General features: G+C 43.3%; 1 protein-coding gene across 1 annotated transcript; it reads right to left on the bottom strand.

Annotated features, from left to right (window-relative positions):
* Positions 1-12,484: 12,484 nt before the first annotated feature.
* foxj1a (forkhead box J1a) lies at positions 12,485-15,810 on the bottom strand. Its single transcript, XM_070923866.1, has 2 exons — positions 15,247-15,810; positions 12,485-13,351 (listed from the first exon to the last, which is right to left on the bottom strand). Exons 1-2 carry the CDS (start codon positions 15,808-15,810, stop codon positions 12,485-12,487), a joined length of 1,431 nt encoding a protein of 476 aa, XP_070779967.1.
* Between the last annotated feature and the right edge of the window lie 7,327 nt (positions 15,811-23,137).

The following is a 23,137-nucleotide window of genomic DNA, read 5'->3' as shown; positions in this document are numbered from 1 at the left end:
AACAGAAGTGGTCGTGGCGTGCGATGTTTTACAGCCTCAGTGTTCCTCTTTTGTGAGACGTGACGTCAGCATTCCCCTCAGTGCTGCGGGAGTGACACACTAGCTTTGTTTTGGAGTCGCCACATCTCATTCACGGCCGCTTAACTCCTGAGTCCGGGGCTGCGTGTTGGCCTTTCAGGATCCCTGATTCCTTAATCCGCTGGTTTTTAAGACACTGAATAAGCGGCCGTTTGTATGCTCAGTCCAGAGGCGGCGGGGTGATTCTGCTTTATGTGAATTGTTGACTTGCAAAACACGCCCTGAGGACACGGAGTGAGTGATACACTGAGGGGACAACTGCCAGTAAGGTCATGGTGAAAGGTCAGTCATGTGGAAGGTGCAGAGAAACAAGACCCCCCCCCGCCCAAAGAAGAATTAAATGTTTGAATTAGATTGAAACCATTAGTCATTAATCGCCTACTCAAAATGAATCAGCAACTATTTTGATAATCGACTAATGGATTTATGCTAATTGTGAGTTGCTAATTGCAGCGTTTCTTTGTTTTATATGATATTAAACTGGATATCTTTGAGTTGTGCACTGTTGGCCAGACAAATCTAGACATCTGAATATATCGCTGTCAGCTTTGGAAAGTAGTGATGGCCATTTTCAACATTTTCTGACATTTTATAGACAAATAAATGAAAATTTGTCAATAAAATGTTAGTTGTTAAGTTCAAACCAGAGCCCGACCGATAAATTAGCTAACCGATATCATCAACTGTTGTTAGCTTATTATAGATATATCAGTATTGGTTTATATGTCAGCTGATTGGTACAGAAATTAATGTTTTGAATGTCTGTCCTTGTAGACATTCATGGTGTTGCACTTATTTAGTAGCTAAAACTAGCTAACTGTATATTGTAGTTCAAACTAGCTAACTGTATATAAAGTAGTTCAAACTAGCTAACTTTATATAAAGTAGTTAAACTAGCTAACTGTATATAAAGTAGTTAAACTAGCTAACTTTATATAAAGTAGTTAAACTAGCTAATAAAGTACTTAAAACTAGCTAACTTTATATAAAGTAGTTAAACTAGCTAACTGTATATAAAGTAGTTAAACTAGCTAACTTTATATAAAGTACTTAAAACTAGCTAACTTTATATAAAGTAGTTAAACTAGCTAACTGTATATAAAGTAGTTAAAACTAGCTAACTTTATATAAAGTAGTTAAACTAGCTAACTTTATATAAAGTAGTTAAAACTAGCTAACTGTGTATAAAGTAGTTAAACTAGCTAACTGTATATAAAGTAGTTAAACTAGCTAACTTTATATAAAGTAGTTAAACTAGCTGACTGTATATAAAGTAGTTAAAACTAGCTAACTGTATATAAAGTAGTTCAAACTAGCTAACTTTATATAAAGTAGTTAAACTAGCTAACTTTATATAAAGTAGTTAAACTAGCTGACTGTGTATAAAGTAGTTAAACTAGCTAACTGTATATAAAGTAGTTAAACTAGCTAACTGTATATAAAGTAGTTAAACTAGCTAACTGTATATAAAGTAGTTAAAACTAGCTAACTGTGTATAAAGTAGTTAAACTAGCTAACTGTATACTGTACTTTTATATGCAGGACTTGAACTTTGACATTGTTGTACTGGTACTTTTACTTCTTCCACCTCTGCCTTGAGCATGAGAAAGTTCATCCTACTGCTCTCTATGCGACACCCTCATATTGTCAGACATCTGAGGTCTGGATCGTTTGCAAACAGATCTCCAGCGTTGTGAAAAGGCAAAATCCATTAGCAAACAAAGCCACAGTGAGAGCACCAACACCTGACATCCTCAACATGATCTGCCCTCTCATTCCTCCACTCACTGCAGCTTCACACTCACTAATCTGCTAAATCTGTTGTCATTTGTCCTCGCAGACAAAGGCCCTGCCTCCTCCACAGCCTCCTATTGCTCTTCTGGAGTAATCCACGTCTTCCAGCTGTTTACATGTGGACTCGTTGGATAAGGAGATATAAACAGGAAGCTGAATCAAAACAGAGAAAATGTTTATCACAATGTGCTAATGCCCAAAGTGACGTCTTCAAATGTCTTGTTTGTCTGGGGGTCAGTAAAGGTTTATCTTATCTTCATCTCATCTTTAACAAAACAAGGAAATCAAAAAGTCAGGTTGAAATGAAACGTGATGTAAATTCATGTCCGCTCTGGTCAGGTGATCCACAGCCATCTGCAGCCCATAAGGACGCCACGTCCCCGGACCTCCTCTGCCACAGCAGCTGCATTGTTCTGTGAAACTCTGGATCCATCTCTTTAGTGGGGAGTTTACAAGAAGTAAAGGGGGGGGGGGGGTGTCTTCTCCTTGTTCTCCTTTCCCTTTCTCCACCCCACATCCTCCCCCTACCTCCCACCCTGACCCCTCACCCTCCACCCTGTGCTGTCCTGCGTCCCAGCAGCTCTGGCCTGTTTGCATTCCTCTCAGTTAATAAGTGTTTGTCTGATCCCTGGCGGGGGGTGTAAAGACCCCCCCTACACACACACAAACACAGTGGCCCGGCCCACCCCAGCTCACCCAGCTGTAAAGACAACAGGAGTGATGCTGCAGGGGGGGGGGGTAGAAGTGTCATAAATTTCATAGACATGCTGCTCAGCCATGAACCGTTCTAATAAGCAGCAGGTTGTTGGAGGTCCACACAGAATGAACACAGGACACCGACTCACAGCTGAAGTCTGAGTGAATTTAAAGAGGAAGCTCGAACTGGACAGTGTGATGTTAAAAGTCTGCACTTAAAATGTTGGTCATAGATGAACATTTGGACTATTTCAAACTGTCAGTTGGCCACAGCGTCTCTCCTGTGAGGTCAATCATTCCCCGACTAAGGAGGTTATTAGATCACATATTAAACCCAAACTGAGAGCTCCAGCGTTGTCTTTTAGCCTTATTTTGGGAAGATGTGGGAAAGGTAGGAGAAGAGTCTGCAGCCATGCTAGCAGCTCTGTGGGGCTGTGCTAACTAAATGAGCTAAATGCTAAAGTCAACAGATGCTGATGTTTAGCAGGTATAATGTTCACCATCTTAGTTTAGCATGTTAGCATACCAACATTAGCTAATTAGAGTCCAGCTGAGGCTGATGAACGTCATCAGTTCTGCAGGTATTTGGTCATAAACCAAAGTGTTGGACACATGAACATGTTGACCTGATGGTGGCGCTGATGAGTCAGAGGATCACCAGAGTTACTACAGTTCATCCTGAGGGGACCATGAAGGTCTGAACCACATCTCATCTCAGTGCATCCAGCAGTCTGGTAGGACTGATGATCACACTCTTTGTATGACATGTTTCAGTTCATTTATTTGGATCTTCATCAGCTTCATCAAAACAGAGGCTGTTGGGGTCCAATCACTCAGCACATTAACAGATAACAAACCAAACCAGACAAACTGAAAGACAAGATGATTTCAAGTCAAGTTGAGCGTGATTTGATGAGACTTGAGATGTTTTCCCCGAAGGTGGATTTGTAAAATGATCAGTTTTCGTGGTGGTGAAAGACAAAGGGGGGCCGTACAGTGACAGAAGCTGATCCTGACTCTGGTTTCACTGGCCGCTCTGGTGCGGCGATAAAACACGCTGTGAAATCACAAATCAGCCAGCTGCCATTAAAAGGTCCCACTGCAGCAGACTGATAGCAGAGGGAGAAAGAGCGGGATGTTAAGGAGCAGTGCCAGAAACCCGTCCTGGAGGGTCGCCCTCTCGCTCTGTCCCACGTCCACTCTCATCAAGTCATTTTGTGGAGGCGCTAAATGCAAACACAACAGAGAAGCCGTGCGGCTCTTTGCTGGGGGTGTGAGGCTGCACCAGTGAATGGGGCGGCTTCAGACCGGTGGAGGGCTGCTGGGAGAAATCCCTGGCTGTGCTGAGCAGCGAGGGGGTCTGAGGCTTGGACCAGGCCTGACCGGGTGTGTGTGGAGGAGGCCTTTGTCGCTGTTGTCGCCACGGCAGCTCACCTATTGAGGGTAGAGTCTAAGATATGTAAAGCAGCAGCGTTTCAAAGCTTTCCCTCCGCTGTGGAACAAACAAAGACATAAAGAAATCAAATTAAAGTTTGGAAAGCAGTGAGTAAAGAGCGGGAATAAGAGACGGAGAAGAGAGAAAGTATCCTCTGTGGTAAATGCTTATGCACCGGGCCAAGCCATGTGTTGGAATCCGATGAGTGTTGAGAAATGGAAAAAGAAAGGAATCATTAAAAAGACGGAGCGAGGTGGAGGGAGACTACTATGCCCTTGTTTGCCCGGAGTGGTATTTTCTTTTCTCATTGAGCCGGTCCAAGTCCTGCAGGCGGCTTGGTGAGTCTCCCACCCAGCATTGAGAGGCAGGCCTGGGCATGCCCGGCCAAGGTCAAACTGTGGCCGCCAAGAAGGCGCACACGGCTCAGCCTGCCCCCAGCTGCCACGGCTCTGTTTATGTTTGTTTTTTCAGTCCGTTTCCCTCCCTCCGCCTCAGCAGGGACGGCCTCGGCAGCTCGGCCTCTCCGGAGGCTTCGGCGGCACGCGCAGGTATCAGGTGACTCTTCCTCCAGCACGACGAGGCCGAGGTGAGCTGCTGCTGCACACCTCTCCTCGGCGTGTATCACACTTTAAACAGGGCATCAGTATCTGCTACCAAAGCTGTAAAGTCACCTGTCTTTCTGCAGAAAACTGTGACGGTTACTTCATTTTTTTTGCCACGTCATCGCACGAGAGCTTCATCTGGAGGAAACAATGCACATAGCTGGTGTGAGATGTCGTAGACAGGAGTGTAAGCTGAGCATATGTTTGGTAACCGACGCTAGTATTTAGAGACCATTGTTCTGTCGCTGCAGTGAGTCACTAACCTTTATGTTACCTGGACAGCGTAACACTGCAGAACACTCGAAGACAACAAAGAGGAAAAACATCAGCCAGGGACAGGCTGGTGGAATGGTTTGATAAAGGTATTTCCTTCTGCTATAGCAAGTCATTTTACATTGAAAGAAAGCCCGGACTACTTATTGTGGACTCATTGTGCCATCCCAGTCAACATGAGTGTGACATCTGGATTCATTCTTAAATTATGGCTAAAAACATATTCTGAGGTCACAATGACCTTTGACCTTTGAGTCAAAGGGTTAGGGTTGCTGCTATGGCTAGTTTGATCCCAGAAGGACAGACTGAGCCTGGCCCTCACAAGCCAACTCTTCAACCAAATGTAGAACAAACCCAATTTTCAGAAAATCACCCAAAGAAAATGCGACTTTCTGCACATTCATCAAGATAAACAGCTGGTGGAGATGAAGGTTACAGTCTCCTCATCGCTCCACACAGATCTGATGTTTAAGTCACACGCTTCATGGACCTCATGATTTATTCACTACGTTTGTTTCCATTGCATTTTTTCACATTTTGCTTTTATCGACAAACCAACATTTCCAGCTCAGTGTGAAAGCTCAATAAAACAGAAGCAGCGTGTTTGGCCACGTCTTCATGAAAATACGAAGTTTATTTTGATCCTTTTTTTGCTATAAAACTCGGTCTGTGAATCCTGTCGTAGCTGCTGGGAGTCAGAAACCTTCCACAGCCACCTTTACGGCCTGCAGGTGTTTCATACCTGCGAAAGCTTCACAGTGTTTCTCCTACAGCAGTTTCCCAGCTCGCTGTGGAGGCTCACCAGTCGCTCCAGAATTGTCTTTGTCATGCCGGTCTTCTGCTGCCTCATTCAGTCCTCTGAAACACCTACAAAAGAGCGTCCCCCAGCCTTGTGTAATGAATAAAGAGGCCCTCCCACTGTTTCCCTGGGTATTGTTTCCTTGTTGTTACACAGAGTGTGTATTGCTCACTAAGCCTGTGATGGATGTCAGATTACCCCTCTGCCTGTGTCTTCCTGACAAAGAAAGCATCAGCCTGCACTGCAACAGAGGACACACACACAGAGGCAAACATGCCAACACACACTCATGCACTCCCCAAACATACACCCACCGTCATCCTTAAGATCCTGCATACAATGATCTACAAATCTTTGTGCCGACCCCGACACCCCGAACACATCAGCATCCATATGGCTCCGACAGACCAGAACGTCTTTGACAGAGGACGCCCGTGTTTTAGTTAAAATAGGATAGGGTCAGGGGAGGAAATAGGATGTCCTCAAATATGTGATGGTGCTAAATAAAAACATCAGTCCCTGTTAGACATACAGGCCCGGTGCAGGAGGGAAAACCAATCAGGAGTTAATGTTTACACCAACTCATTGATACGATCTGTTAAGCGTTTTTAAACCTGTGGAACGCACCACCAAACCTCAGAGGTCATTTCAGAGCAAACAGAGAAGCAGCCTGTCCTGAAAGCATTCCAGCAGTCAGATGTCCCCGTGTCTGTCCTCCTGTGTCTGTCGTCCAGTGTCTGTCCTCCTGTCTGTCCTCCTGTGTCTGTCCTCCTGTGACTGTCCTCCTGTGTCTGTCCTCCTGTGACTGTCGTCCTGTGTCTGTCCTCCTGTCTGTCCTCCTGTGACTGTCCCCCTGTGTCTGTCCTCCTGTGACTGTCGTCCTGTGTCTGTCCTCCTGTCTGTCCTCCTGTGACTGTCCTCCTGTGTCTGTCCCCCTGTGTCTGTCCTCCTGTGACTGTCCTCCTGTGTCTGTCCTCCTGTGTCTGTCCTCCTATCTGTCCTCCTGTGACTGTCCTCCTGTGACTGTCCCCCTATGACTGTCCTCCTGTTATATATTCTGTCATTAGAGGATTATTCCTCCTTATTAATGTGAAGCAGGATGTTGCTGTTGGAGTTGAGGTGGAGCTCATTCTGAACTATCAGCTAATGATTATTAGTTCACTGTGGATGAATCAGCTGATTATTTTCTCCATTAATGGATCGATCGTTTGGTCACAATGACCCAGAGCCCAAAGTGACGCCTTCACAAAGCTCCACATTATTAACAAGACGTTACAGTTATTAACAGCATTCAGAGGGAAAGCAGCACATCTGCATCTGAGCAGCTGGAACCAGTTCACTTCCTGTCAGTCCACTGATCGATTCAGCTGGACTTAATAAACTGTTGGAGTTTCATTATTAATAAAACATCATATTTTATAAACTTCTTTGTGACTGAAGCTGTCAGATAAATGGAGTGAAGTCAAAAGGACAACATTTCCCTCTGAGATTTGGAGGAGAAGTCGAAAGAGAAGATTTGAGCTGTTTGAGCTGTGTTGTCTCTGTGTGGCCATGTGATTACACACTATTCTTTACTTTATTCTGGATCAACTGTGTTGAAGGTAAAGTGCTGTATAAATCCAGTCCAGTCTTAAAGTACAGATCCTGGGCGTCTGTTTCCCGACAGGAGGGAGTCAGTGGAGCCTCACTTTGGTAAGGTAAGTGAACTTTCACAAAACCAGCACTGTAATAAATCTGGGGCTCCATCCAGCCTCTCTTTCTGTCTGCTACACCATCCCTCTACTGCCCTAATCAGCCCCACAGCCTCTGTAAGACCAGTAAGAGACCCTCACCCATTCCCGCCCCCCCAGCCATACATGACAATGGTACCAGCAGTTACCCTGGAAACAGGCCTTTCATTAGCTGTGTGATAAAAAAGATGTATTCCCCGTGTCTTCTCCGTCCACTTTTTCACATCTTTGTTTTTTTGTTTTGTTTTTGGGAACCTGTAGATAAGCTTCAGCTTGCGAGGGCTGCCCCAGCTCCCAGCAGACCCCTCACCAGAGGAGGAATACCAGTGCAGTCGTGGGGCAACGGACAGAGACGCGTCCCGACTGCAGCGGCTGCTCCTGAGAGCTGATATTTTCATCAGTTTTAGGCCTCCCACTGTGTGCATCTTTGAATTATCAGTCTGGACTTTAACACATGCTAACACTGTCCACGTTCATCATCTCAACTGAACAACAGTGTAAATTAATGTCATACGCCTCGAGCCTTTTCTTAAATATCAGTTTATTTATTCATCTAATTAATCAGTTCAGTTTTTTTTTCTTTTCCCAACATCGTCATTCTCACCATCAGCTCCACTCAGTGGCTGCTCTGGAGCTTTCGATCGTTCTTCCTCAGCAGATGGAGTCGGCCAGTTGTCCTTCCATTGTTCTGATTCAAGGACTCTGCTGAGAACTTTCAACCTCAACTTTTAAACTAAAGTAGGAAACTTTATTTCTTTTCTGACTTTGCTCAGTTTAATTAATAATACTTTCTGCTACAGCCTTACTTTGGTTTGACCACTAGCTTATGTAGCTACTGTTAGCAAGCTACAGTTCATTACTGAGTCACTTCACTGACTTTATAACTCTTTTTTACTTCTGCGACTATTTCGCTGTTTTATTATTACCTGTTGTTCTTTTTTGTTCATTGCTGAGCTAAAGTTACACAGTCTTGCTTCAAGGCAACATGGACAGGAAGTCCTTAAAGGGGTACAAGTCCATGATAACTGGGCAAACTCCATCTGCTGAGGAAGATCATGTGATGTGATCAAAAGCTCCAGAACAGCTAGTAAGTAGATCTTGTGGTGAGATTGTTGTGTTAGTTGTCACCTGATGGTTTAAAAGTCAAGTCAATGTGATTTATGTCCTGAATAACGGTCGAGGGTCTCCCAAAACTCACGCCAGCTGAAACCTGCTGTGAATGGCTGCATCATCGTCCTGGCCACACTGGGTGTTGGTGTTTAGCACTTTCAGTTTGCAGCGTTTCTGGGTTGGAACACGCAGTGAGGGTTAGCGTTTCACCAGGAGGCTCCTCTTACCTGCAGCCGTCAGCAGGGCCAGGGAATAATACCTGCATCAGGTTACCACGGGCCTCTCATCTAACCAGCCTGCCACATTATAATTATGAGCCCTGCAGTCCAGCTGGAGAGCTAAGTCCAGCAGGTAATAGCTGTCCAGGGGGGCCTGCAGGGAGCTCAGGCTGGGGGGAAGGGGAAACGTCAGCTCTCCTTTCCAGGAAAAACAAGCACTCGTGCTGGGCATGAAGATGCAGGATCCTGCCCTTCCAGCAGAGTGTTGGGTGTCCATTATACAGAGGTGTAGCGTTACAGCACTTTATCTTTGCCCTTCATCTCTCAGCCGTCATTACCTCATCAGTGACCACAGAGAGACACGCTCGCTGACAGAGACCCCGTCTGTCCACGACCCCGGGGGGACGCAGGCTTTTTAGATTCTACGTATTTGCATTTGATTACTGCGGCTATTCATCTGACTCTCTGAACGCGAGCCACCTCGCTAATCTGCAGCAGGGTCAGAGAGAGACGGTGTGGTCGACAGCGGGGCAGACAGGCGGTGATATATGGGGCCGTGGGACACTCGTCCCTGTTAGACCCCACACCGACCCAAAGAAGGACCACAGATCCAAGCGCCATGGGGAACAAGAGTCTGACTGAGCACAGACAAAGCCCTGAAAGAGAAACCCAGCCACCCCCTGCTAGTATTACCCATCCACTGCCTGATCACAGCAAGTCCCAAAAGAGATGAGCAGGAAAAGACCAACGTAAATCTCACGTACAGGCACACTAAAGCCAATGGGGGGGGGGGGGGGGAGGGAGAAAGTGCAAGATAGCAACCAGAAGAAAACAAGACTAAAAGTCTACAGCCATGCTAGCAGCTCTGAGAGGCTGCACCCAGACACGGCAGTGCTGTGAGCTATATGCTAACATCAGCATGCTAACAGTAACAATGTTAACATGCTGATGTTTGGCAGGTGTGTTTACCATGTTCACCATCTTAGTTTAGCTTGTTAGCATGCTAATTAGAAGTAAACACAGAGTCCAGCTGACCAGTTCTGCAGGCATTTGATCATACACCAAAGTATTGGACACATGAACATGTTGACCTGATGGTGGCGCTGATGAAGAGTCAGAGGATCACCAGAGTTACTACAGTTCATCCTGAGGGGACCATGAAGGTCGGACTCAAATTTCTCTGCAACCCATCCAACAGTTGATGAGATATTTCAATAAAAAACTAAAATGTCGATCATGATGTCACTGGAGAAAAACTAAAATGATCACTGAAGTCAGCAGGATGGTGGGAATCATGAGAGTCTACAAAATGGTGAATAAATAAATGAAAGTCAGAGGATCCCCAAAGTCATTAGAAATTATCCTCTGGGAACATGAATGTCATGGCAGTCCATCCAATAGCCATCAAGATGTTTCACTTTGAACCACAAATGTCAACGTCATGGTGGTGCCAGAAGAAGTCAGAGGATCACCAAACTCAATAGGATTCATCCTCTGGGGAACATGAATATCTGAACTATAGTTCAAGGTAGATATTTCAGTCTGGACTAAAGGCAGACCAACAGGGAGGCTAGAAATAAGTCAAACGTATCATTCAGACAAGCAAGATGCAGTAAAACTTCTTTTATTGTCAAAGAAAAGTGGAAAGTAAAATAAAAATAGCAAAGAAAAAGAATGCATACAGTGTCTCCGACTTTACAGAACCAGTCATGAGGTAAGATGCCATTATTGTTGTTTAAAAGTGTTATTTGATCGAGAAGAGCTAATACACAAACGTTTCATGGTTGCTTTGTTTTAGTCCTTCCTCCTGTCGGAGTGTATTCGCACCTCGTAATACACAACAAAGTGAAACTGGGGTCTCTAAAGTAAACTGCATGAATAGACTCCTACAACTGAACGTAAAATATAACAAGTATCACTGTACATTGATTGCACTTTCACACATTTTAGAGGAAAACAAGAGCAATAGCTATCTTTAAAGTTAAGACTACTTATATTCATATGGAGTGATTTGGTTTGGTTAGTCCGTATCCAACGGCACAAATCCAAGCTGCAGCAGATCTTTTGTTCATGTACCAACAACTCTCGGCCTCTGCATCTCCTCACATACACAACTACAAAAACATTTCCTCTTCGTAATAAAAAACTCAGCCTCTTAACACTACCACCCTGTCGAGTCCCAAGTGTTGTTCTTGGCACATAAAAGGTCAGGTATTCATTTACAAGGCACCGTGGCCTTTCTAAAGTGACCATTTTAAGGTCTTAATAGTTCTTTGTTGGAGAATTTTGCCTCGAGCTGTTTCGAGTCCATTCGAACTTTTATGCCATGAAGCTCAGATGTGTCCTCTAAGTACTTCTACAAGGAATATTTCAGTCTGATATATATATATGTATATATATATAACAAAACTGTCATCTCTGTTTCCCTTCCTCTTGAAAAAAGCAACATATCCAGCATTATTATTATTACTCTAGTTAAACTGGTCCTAACTATTTTTTTGAAAAATGTACACAGAGAATAGTTAGTACTAAAAACCCCACGCAAAAAAACTTAATACGGTAAATCACCCCTACACCAAACATTTGGCAAATATCTCATTATTCATCATCATAGTGCTGCTGTCACAGTATTTACAGATGTCTTCCTGTCAACCTCACAGGCCTGAAACCTGCTGATACCACTCGGTTATTTCAGTCTTCTTTTCCCCACGAGTTGAGCCTGATGTAGTGTACGATAACAACATGAACACACACTCTTTATGATGTAAACAGTGACCATGACGTGTCATCCTAAAGGCCTGTTCACACTCACATTTAAAACGCTGACATTTTGCCATGAAATCAATTCATTTAAATGGATCCACCATGATTAGTGGATTAGCTCACGGTGTCAAAGTAAATTCACGCACATTATTTGTTCACAGTCAATTTTGGTTATCTTTAACACACAATTTATCGACCAATAGCAAAACCTCTTGACAGAGCTGACCAGAGAGCCCAAAATGGAGGAAGCTATCGTAGCTTATTAGCTGTGTGTCACCATCCAGCTTTATTGAAGCTCCTCTGTCAGAGTTAAACTGCTCCACAACAGAGACCTGGTTCACACACAGGAGACAGGAGGACATCACGCTGACACAGCTGTTAACACGCTAACAGGCTTGCTAACTTCTTGCTAACCATGGATGTATTATATGTAGATGCTTTTGGGGGCTCAGAGAGGGTTTTTTTCCTGTCTTCAATAAAACTTTGTTGAACTGATAGATGAACAGTCCAGACAACAAAAAGTAAGGGGGAGTAAACAGCCCAGTACAGATAAAATAGAAGCTAATGCAACTAGTGCTAGCATGTTAGCGGTTATCTCACCCGCTACAGTGGCTCGCCTACTAGCCCTGCGAGTAGTCACTCCGTCACCGAGCTTCTGTAACTAAATATTTCGTGAAGACGTGCAGATTAATTTCGCCGTGACATTTTCTGGTGTGACCAGGCCCTGATTCTGAAAAGTCATTTCATGGTTCATCAAAAGTGATTGGACATAGTTTTGTTTTCCCGGTGACGATGTGAACTGCTGCTGTACACTGTGGCATTGGGAAAGTACTTCCTGCATGAATCAGCATCAAAATGTAATTCTAAAAATACTTTAAACATCTTGAAAAGGACAGTTTGCTTGAGTGTAAAAAAAGAGTCTGTTATTTCCCGGTAGCGTAGCCACGAGTTTTCTGTGTGAAAGAGGACCTGAAAGCAACTATTCCTCAGAGGAGGGTGTCAATCCGGGTGCTGGGGTCTCCACCTAATGAGTCTCCAAGGTCAAACAGCTGGTCCAGGTTGACGGTGGAGCTACAGAGGAAATCATTGCGCCCTTGTTCCTCCTCTTCTGGCCAGGGGCTCTCCAGGAAGGCTGTGGCGAGGAAGGTCTCCTCATCAAAGTCTGACACGTCATTATTCCTTTGGGTCTCCACCAACACGTGGATGTCCGCTGTCCCTGCGGGGGCTTCAACTGGAGAGATGTGGGTTCCCCGCACTGTCAGGTCCTCCTCTTTCATGATGGGGCTCAGAGATTCTCCTCCCTCCAAACTGAGCTCTCCGTTGAGCGCTGAGTCCAGCAGGGCATCCCAGTCAAAGTCCCCCTTCAGAGGTCCAATCTCCTTCTGTTCGTCCACGGAGAGCAGTGGGGAGCTGGAGCGCCGGGGGGTTTTGGCGGCGCCATTTCTGGAGCCCTGCGACTGTTTCCTCTTGTGCCCACCTCTTCCCCTGACCACTGGCCACGACCCCAGCATGGTTCCTTCAGCCAGATGAGGGTCCCAGTTCTGGTCGGCGCCGGTTGCCTCTTCGAACTCCCGGAGGAGCCGCTGGGACTCCGGGTTGATGCACAGGCCACTCTGACCTCCTGTGGGGCTGCAGGGGCCTCTGGACTGGGGCTGGAGGTTGACCCTAAGCCTGTTCTGCAGGGCCGGGTTGATCTGGACCGGTGGCATTCGCCTTTTCTTATAGGCGCCGCTCAGGAGACGCTCAGCGTACTGTGGGTCAATCTTCCAGAAACCACCCTTCCCTGGCTCGTCCTTCTGCCGCGGCACCTTGATGAAGCACTTGTTGAGCGACAGGTTGTGTCGGATGGAGTTCTGAAAATAGAGATGCATATTTTCACATGAAAACTTCATTCAAGGCTTCATCACACTACTGCTTATTTTGGACGCCACCTTACAGGAGTTATTTGATATTTTGGGAAATATTATTGGCTTTCTTGCTGAGAATCAGATGTTCAGATTGATACCACTCTTGTGTCTAAATATGAAGCTCCAGCCAGCCCCTGGTTAGCTTAGCTTAGCATAAAGACTGGAAACAGGGGGAAAGGTAGCCCAAAGGTAACAAAATCCACCTACCAGCACCTCCAAAGCTCACTGGTTTGTGTGTATGAGAAAAATGTAACAACAACACATTGTGGTTTTACGGGAGGTTATGTCCTGTTTCTTGGCCGGGAGCAGTGACTTCTTGGAGTCTTGTCATCACTGCGCGGCTTGTTGAGAGCTTAATTATTTATTTTGGGGCTGCTGACTACATAAATAATACATGTACAAGTCTACTTGCAGACGTGGCTTTTGGAAGTCGCTTCTGATGATTAAGAAGAACAACAGTTCACACAAACAAGTAAGTTATCAGGTTATCAAGTTATTTAAGTAAAAACAAATAGGACTCAGGAAACTTACTGAAAACCTGTAGGCAGAATAACAAATTACACAGCTCACATCTCGACAAACACACTAACTTTCCCATTTTCACTAGTTTCTGGCTCTGGCTACATTTTTACCACACTGCTAGAAAGCCAAAGCAAACTTTACTTCAGTAACTTTGACAACTTTTCTGGGTGATTCCAGTACGCAGAAGGTTGCTATGGCAATTGGAGGTGCTATTGAACAGATCACTGGAGAATGGGGGGGCACAACAGCTGAATAAAGGATTTAGTTTGTCAAAGTCTGGTCATTTTTCATGGGGCTACGGTGGTTTATTGTAATTCTTGGTGCTTATAAACCATCTAGCCCCACATTAGCGTCGCTTAGCGATACTCCAGGAAGTCACTGCTCCCAGCCAATAAATAGTCCGACACATAACCCACAGTAAAACCACAAAGTGTTGTTTTTACACTTAAGTTTATGTACGGATTCAACAGAATAACATGTTAATCAGTGAGCTTTACAGGTGGACTTTGTTACCTTTGGACAGAGCCAGGCTAGCTGTTTCCCCCTGTTTCCAGTGTTTTTGCTAAGCTAAGCTGCTGGCTGTAGCTTCATATTTACAATACAGACATGAGAGTGGAATCAATCTGAACATCTAACTCTCTGCAAGGAAGCACATTTCCCAAAACATCCAACTATTCCTTTAAACTGAGAGGCTTCCTTTCAACTGATTGTACATCAGCCTGTGAGGCAGGAAGTGTACAGATGGCATCACATCAATGCACTGTGTACCCCCCCACCCCCCCTTCACTGAAGTCTAAATAGAGCAGTGACCCAATGACCTTTGTTAAATATTATCTGCCCCATGTAGCCTTACAATAACAAAATGCTCTGAAATGTCTGGGACAGGCGCTGAAACACGGGAGTACAGCGAACACCTCCATCAATCATTCATCCAGCAAAATTAAACTTTTCTCGAAGATTCCTGGCCTTTGGGGGGGGGGGGGGGGGGTCTGATGCCCCTCCTTTTACCCCTCCATCACTTGTTTTTGCTCCAGCAGAAAAAACAGTGAGCTACTTTGAATGAACAAAAGCAAGTGAATTATTTATTATTATTTAATTCATGTCTTCTGTGAAGGTTTTGTGGGAGTTATTAACACAGCTCAGTCACTGACACCAGACCAGTGTCTTACTGTTCTTTAAACAGAAGGAAAAGCATGTGTCCAGCTGTGATCTGACCCCAGAAAGCAGATCTGAGAGAAACTCATTTTCATACAGTGGGGTGTGTTGGTCGTGTATTGTATTTACTGTGTGTGTGTGTGTGTGTGTGTGTGGTCCTTTACCTGCCAGGTGGGATCAGCATGTCGGTAGTAGCAGAAGTTGTCAGTGATCCACTTGTAGATGCAGGACAGAGTGATCTTGCTCTTCTTGCTGGCCTGCATGGCCATGCAGATGAGCGTCGCGTAGGAGTAGGGCGGCTTGATGTGAGCGTTGGTCTTGTAGTCCACCTCATCGGGGCAGTGACCGTGAGCCACGATGACGGGGAGGGTCTGCATCCTGCTGTAGGCCGCCGCTGTGGGCTTCCCCGGGGTCAGGGGCATGCCGATGGAGGCGGGGTCCCCGGCCAGAGGGGAGGCCGGGGCGTCGGAGCCCAGCTGCTGGTGGCCGAACAGGTGCGGCTGGTGGTGGGCCTGCTGCGGCACGTTGGCACCGAGGATTGAGAACTCCTGCAGCCACTGCAGGCTGGTCAGGCTGTCGTCCAGGTTGATGGAGCCGCAGCTGCTGATGCTGTTGCCGCTGTTGTTGCCGCTGTCCCGCTCCTCAGCCTGCGCAGCGGCGGTCACCACCTCCTCCTCCAGCCCCACCGAGCCTTCAGGCCAGGGGTCGGCACAGCTCAGAGACAGCATGGCTCTCTCTCCTCTCTGTCACCCAGCTCCTTCTTCTCCTCCCCCTGCCACCGCCTGACGGGACCCAAAATATACACCCGACTTCAACACAAGTGCGAAAGGGGGGGACAATGATGGCCCCATTTGAAAACAGAGCCCCTGTGTGCGTAAAGATCTCCGATTCCCATTTAAATCCTGTTAAAGTCTGTCACCTGGAAGTCTGGCAGCTACAGGATACTGAACCTCATCCTTCATTTGAATATGAATTCATATTAACGGCGCCGGTAGGCGTTTAGCCCCCCCCCACACACACACACACATACTGACTGTTAAAAACAACATTTAATGGACGTTTTACGCGTAAAATCCGCATATTTCTGTATTCAGGCTCTAAGAACAAACTCCTGATTATTTACAGGCAACATTACATTTATTTTAGATGGCCTGGAAGCAGTGCAATATATTGTTTATTGTACAATCATGAGTAAATAATGTATTTATTAATAGCTGAATAAAGAAAATATAAAATCTGTTGCATGTGAAGCTGCCGCGGATGTTTGCGGCCTTTCAGCAGCTCACAGGTGGACCACATCCAGGGGTCAGATGGAAACCTCACCTTTTGTCTGCTGAATCTTCAGACCGTCTGGATGTCCAGCCTCGGCGTGAAGCGCACCTGTTGTCAACTTGTGACTGAAAGAAAGAAAAAGAGAAATTCCTGTGGATCGTGTTTGGCGCGGAGCTGGGCGCGTCTTCTCCTCCTGGAGGTCTTTATAGCGGGTGTCAGCGGGCTGCAGGATCCGTCGGGGAGGCAGTTTAATACCTGGTGCAGGAGGTTTGTCCAGCAACCATAGAAACGGTACACCCCCTTGTAAACAGCTTCCCGGTCCTCTATTGGCCTGCTGGTTTCTATAGTGCTTCATTTTTAATCACTCTCAAGTCAACTGTGGCTGCTGCCGTGCAGGTTCTCAAGCTGAGGCCCGGGGACACACCAGGGGACCTCCGTGAACTTTTTACTCGAGCAAACTGAGGATTACTCTAATTCTCCAGGAATGAAACTCTAAAGAAATAATTAAATTGAGAACAAAGAGTGATCCTGATCACTTTTCTTTTTAGATGTGTTGGACTTTTGTTAAATAACATTTCAAATATGCGAGTAGGGCTACTACTTAATACTACTACTTTACTGCTACTTTATACTTCTACTCCACAACACTTCAGAGGGAAATATTGTACTTATTGTATATTATTGTATTGTCCACTACATTTATTTGACATGAGATTATGACCTTATAATACAACATGTTACTATATTGTTTGTTTGTTTGTTTGTTTTTGTTGTTTATGGCTTGTGACCTCTTAAAAGCAGTGTGCAGTTGTGTCTCCTCCAAATGTTTCTTCTAAACTTGTAACATAATCCAATATAAAAACAAGCTGCATTTAAAGTAGGCTAGGTAAAGTTAGATAAAGTAGTTAAACTAGCTAACTGTATAAAGTAGTTAAACTAGCTAACTGTATATTAAGCAGTTAAACTAGTTAACTGTGTATAAAGCAGTTCAAACTAGCTAACTGTATATAAAGTAGTTAAACTAGCTAACTGTATATTAAGCAGTTAAACTAGCTAACTGTGTATAAAGCAGTTAAACTAGCTAACTGTATATAAAGTAGTTAAACTAGCTAACTGTATATAAAGTAGTTAAACTAGCTAACTGTATATTAAGCAGTTAAACTAGCTAACTGTGTATAAAGCAGTTAAACTAGCTAACTGTATATAAAGTAGTTAAACTAGCTAACTGTATATTAAGCAGTTAAACTAGCTAACTGTATATTAAGCAGTTAAACTAGCTAACTGTGTATAAAGCAGTTAAACTAGCTAACTGTATATAAAGTAGTTAAACTAGCTAACTGTATATTAAGCAGTTAAACTAGCTAACTGTATATAAAGTACTTAAACTAGCTAACTGTATATTAAGCAGTTAAACTAGCTAACTGTATATAAAGTAGTTAAACTAACTAACTGTATATTAAGCAGTTCAAACTCGCTAACTGTATATAAAGTAGTTCAACTAGCTAACTGTGTATAAAGCAGTTCAAACTTGCTAACTGTATATAAAGTAGTTAAACTAGCTAACTGTATATTAAGCAGTTAAACTAGCTAACTGTATATAAAGTAGTTCAAACTAGCTAACTGTATATAAAGTAGTTAAACTAGCTAACTGTGTATAAAGCAGTTCAAACTCGCTAACTGTATATAAAGTACTTAAACTAGCTAACTGTATATTAAGCAGTTAAACTAGCTAACTGTATATAAAGTAGTTAAGCTAACTAACTGTATATAAACTAGCTAAACTAGCTCCACCTCGAGCAGCTACAACAGTAAATGCTGCGCTAACATTGATCAGTAGTACATATATCAGTATTAACAATCTAATAATGTCAGATAGAATCAGATATCAGTCACAGGAGATATTTTCCTGCAGAACCTATACTTCTATTACTGATACTTAAAGTACACTGATAATACCTCTATACTATTACTTAAGTAGGATTTTGAATGAAGGACTTTTCCTCATAATTAAGTACTTTTATGTGGTAGTATTGGTACTTTTACTTAAGTAACAGATCTGAATAAATTTTCCACCTCTGGTCTGCTTGTTTGTCCATATTCTGCACATGTGCTGACAACAGAAGACGAAAACACAGTTCTGGCGTCATCTCTGAATATATTTAATCAGTAACAAACTGAAAGTTGGACCCAGCGTTTGGACTGACAGGGGGGGCGTGTGTGAAGGAATGTACTTTTGTTCATAAGACAGAAAGAAAGAGAAAGGCGAAACAAAAAGGTTTGGCCCCTTGAACGTTCTATTAGTGTGGCTGAGTGGTTTCCTGAGGCCCCTCACAAAGGCAACTGTAAAGCAATAAAAAGGCTTCCTCATCTCTCGAGTCCTGACGTCTCTTCAAAGTTGGACGTGGAGTACCGTATGCTACTGACAACTGCTGCTTTTAACGGGTCAAACACTCCACTGATGCTCACACCCTGCTCTGAAGGGATGAAACACATCAGAGTTAACGTCACATTTTGATCTCAGGTGTTTCATCCACTGAATATGGAAAGAGATCTACCTTCGATAATAATGGGAGAGGAGAGCAGAAACAAAGTGTTTTCAGTTTTTGGACTTTCCTCTAATCTTTGATTGAAATATTGAATCATTAGTTATAGAAATTAAACCACGTGAGAAGTAAATGTATTTCTGGTGGAACTGATAACCCAGAGACAAGGGAACCAGTGGTTTAAACTTTAAAGTGAATCATGTTTATTTTAACCTGTAACTGCAGCTGTCAAATAAATACAGTGGAGCAAAAAGTACAATATTTCCCTCTGAAATGAGTAGAAGTATAAACTGTACTTCAGTGCAGTACTTGAGTAAACGTATTTAGTTCCTTTCCACCACTAAAGCAGACATAAACTGAAAAGAGACAGAAAAGCGAACAAGGTCAAGATTAGAAGAAGTGCAGACTGGAGGTTGGTCATGTAGTCTAGTGTCTGTGAGGGCTGACAGAAGACAAAGGGGCACAATCAAACCAGTAAAACAGGACCAGGTCCTGGTCTTTTATTTCACTCCTGACATCCTTGTTTCTGATCAGCCACAACATGGGCCTGCAGTTACGTCTCATTGTTCAGACCCTGTAGGGTCAGTGCTCCTGATGAGTCAAACTCCTTCATGCCCCCCCCCCCCCTCCAGCCAGCCACATCGCATCACTCCCAACAGAGGTCAGAGGTCAGAGCGGGAGCAGCCAACCACAGTAACCTCACAGAGAGGAGGGTCGGGGGGGCCGGGAGTATAGAGAAAGAAGTCTGCTGGTGGACTTGGCTGACAGACAGGCAGACAGACAGACAGACAGACAGACAGACAGTTCAGGTGTAGCCGACAGCATTTCACTTCACTTCTGGTAACTAAAAGCACTTCCTGACTTTCAGCCTGAGGCTGTTTCTGGTTTCCTTACATACAACACATTGATCTGTCATGTGATTGATCACCATAGAAACCATGTACACAAAACTTTACAGTCACCCTTTTCTTCAAACATACTCTTTACAAACTCTCATTGTGCTTAGTTTTCAACATTTAACATTACTCCCTGACAAACACACTTTTTCATCTTAACCCATCAACGGGAAACAGGCTGAATATCACATTTTCAGTGCGAGTAATTAATTAATAATGAATAATTATTCAGATTACAATGCATTTGAATCAGCACTTAAAATGTATCAATAACCCAAAACTAACGTCAATGTCCATCTACGTTTGAAGGATTTAATGGAAGAGAATCCTCCCGTCTTCCCTGGAAGATACAGAAACTTAGATGTCTGTCAAAGAGAAGTTGCTTCCAAAGAGGGGGGGCGTTCTGGATCCCTACACTGAACACTTTAAATCCAAATGAGCAACTAGACTTGAAGTCATCTCTGTAGAGTCCACTGGATTATATTTATTCTCCATTAACAGAATTTCTAATGAAGGATTATTTAAATCATTCATTTAAAGTAATGCTTGTTCTTGGACAGACGAGGGCGCCAGATACCATTTAATGACAGGAACAGACCAGAGAGCGTTACAGTGGAGGAAGAAGTACCAAGTCCTGCATTCAAAATCTTACTAAGTAAAAGTACTGAATCAGCATCAATATATACTAAAAGTACCAAAAGTAATAGTACTTATTATGCAGCATAATATATTAATTATTATTAATAATAATATATTATACTGTTGGATTATAATTATTGATGCATTAATGTTGCAGCTGATGGAGGTGCCCTGTGTTTGTTTTCTTTCATCTCCATTTCCTGGAGTTGTTGTTCAGTCATCCCCGCTGACCTGCTGCCGTCTTTGTCACTGGGGGCTCCCCACAGTGTCCTGTTTGTTTCCTGCACCACATGTTGGAGTCCACAGTGTGGATGTTCCTCCATCCGTCATGTGTCCATCTGTGTGACAGAGTTCGGATGCTGATTCAGTGTCAGTTAAGTGTCTACATTTGTAAAGTAACTAGCCACTAAAGCTGTCAAGTAGACAGTGACATAATGTAGAATATTGACATGAAATACAAATACCTCAAATTTGTACTTTTGTATTAATACTAAATAGTACTTTGAGATGGGCCATTCTGCAAAATGAGCACTTTTACTTTTGGTACTTTAAGCACATTTTGATGCTGATACTTTTGTACTCTTCCATGAGTCCATTTTTAAATGCAGGACTTTTACTTGTGTCAGATTGAATACTGTATGAAACAGCTGTATAGTTATTGGCATTGTGTTAAAATCAACACAGAGTACTTTTTTAATTGTTGTCGGAGAATAATTTTGTGGGTGTCTGCGCATCAAAAGGGTTTATAATTGTCAGGAAATTATAGGTTAAGAGGTTACATATACAACATGTAATGTATGTATATGTATATGTAAAACTCAGTCTTTCTTCAGGAGATGTGAGCTTTCTGCTGTCCAGCAGCACCAAACACCCTTCAGGTAATAACGCCCTCCAACAATACATAATAGATAGGCTTCCTCAGCCACATGTGCTTTCACCTGCACCACAGCTGAATTATTCAGGCTGGTGGCAGAAACAGAGCCGGCAGCCTGCAGGAGCTGCACTCACATGATAAGAAGATTAGTTGTTGTTCTATGAGGAGGACTGTTCTGGTCCCGTCAGTCCTCAGTACACCAGGCTGGACCGTACATACAGACATACATACAGACATACATACAGACATACATACATACAGACATACATACAGACATACATACATACATACAGACATACATACAGACATACATACATACATACATACAGACATACATACAGACATACATACATACAGACAGACATACAGACATACATACATACATACAGACATACATACATACATACAGACATACATACATACATACATACAGACATACATACATACATACAGACATACATACATACATACAGACATACATACAGACATACATACATACATACAGACATACATACATACATACATACAGACATACATACAGACATACAGACATACATACATACAGACATACAGACATACATACATACAGACATACAGACATACAGACATACATACATACAGTATGACCACTGTATGGCTGGAGATTAAAAACAGACCTTCAGAGCACAGACGCTTGTTTGTCCACTTGTCTGTTCAAACAAACCAGATCTAATGAGAACAGTGAACCAATGAAAACGTTCCTTTCTGCACTTGTTGCCTTGTACACATGTACGTATCTCATGTTTATTTTACTGTGGTAGTACATTTGTTCTTCTCCTTTTTTATCCATCAGTGAATTCTGTTTTTGTGTTTTGTTACTTGTAAAAGTAAACTCTAATCTAATCTAATGTTTGGAGGATCATTTTGTGTCTATGTTTGTTCTGAGGTGGACATAACTTAATCAGCATAAATGCAGCACATTAAAACACGTAAATAATGTGATATTTACTGTGATTGGAGCCAGCTAACAGGTGTTATTGTTGGATGTGTGTTGTGCTGTTTTGAGAATATTTATAATGTTGTATATATTAGTTTCATAAGATATGATATTTTATTCTATTTCCAGGTGTCTTTTTCTGGCCTGGAGCAGCACATGACAATTAGCCTTCATTAACAGTACGGATATATATCCCCGAGATAAAGAAAGACAACATCAAAACGAGCTGATAATTGCATATGACACTCATGCTGCACATAAGTCATGTAAAGCCATACTTTCATGACACTTATACTGTATGAACATGTCAAAATAACATGCATCAGAACAATACATATTAGAAATTCATGCATTCCTACATAAATATATTATAGATATGTTAATATATGATCATATATATATAATAACAAATAATAAATAATACATAGTATATATAAATTTAAGTTATCGCGTTTACCTGTGTGTGTGTGTGTGTGTGTGTGTGTGTGTGTGCTTGGTATACCTGCCAAACGAAGCAGCACAGTCGACTTTATGAATTCATGCCAAACATCCAATCAAACACATTACGTCAGTGTAACGGCCATGAATAAACGCGCGTGTATAGAGCTGCAGGACGGCCGCAGAGGGCGGAGTGGTTACCATTGACTGAGACTCTGCTTGACTCCACTCATCGGAGATGTCTCTGACTATTAAATCAAGCGCACCAGTAAGTTTAAACGCTTCTCCGCGATAGCCAATCAGCGCTTCTCTAGTACTATCTCGCTCCGGAGCCGTCCAATCAGGTGCGCTCTCCTCTTTGTTGTTGGTGATGATGACATGAAAATATTGTTGTTGCTGCTGGAGGCTGCGGAGACT

The sequence above is a fragment of the Enoplosus armatus genome, chromosome 17 (genome assembly GCF_043641665.1).
Source record: "Enoplosus armatus isolate fEnoArm2 chromosome 17, fEnoArm2.hap1, whole genome shotgun sequence".
Classification (NCBI taxonomy): Eukaryota; Metazoa; Chordata; class Actinopteri; order Centrarchiformes; family Enoplosidae; genus Enoplosus; species Enoplosus armatus.
The sequence above is the reverse complement of the archived record's forward strand: the minus strand, read 5'-3'. Positions and strand labels throughout refer to the sequence as shown.

Bases quoted from the DNA above. Each gene is read 5' to 3' on its own strand.
- foxj1a (XM_070923866.1), bottom strand. From the start codon at position 15,810: ATGCTGTCTCTGAGCTGTGCCGACCCCTGGCCTGAAGGCTCGGTGGGG. The intron at 13,352-15,246 runs GTAAAGGACCAC...CTCTATTTTCAG, and splicing joins ATGCTGATCCCACCTGGCAG to AACTCCATCCGACACAACCT.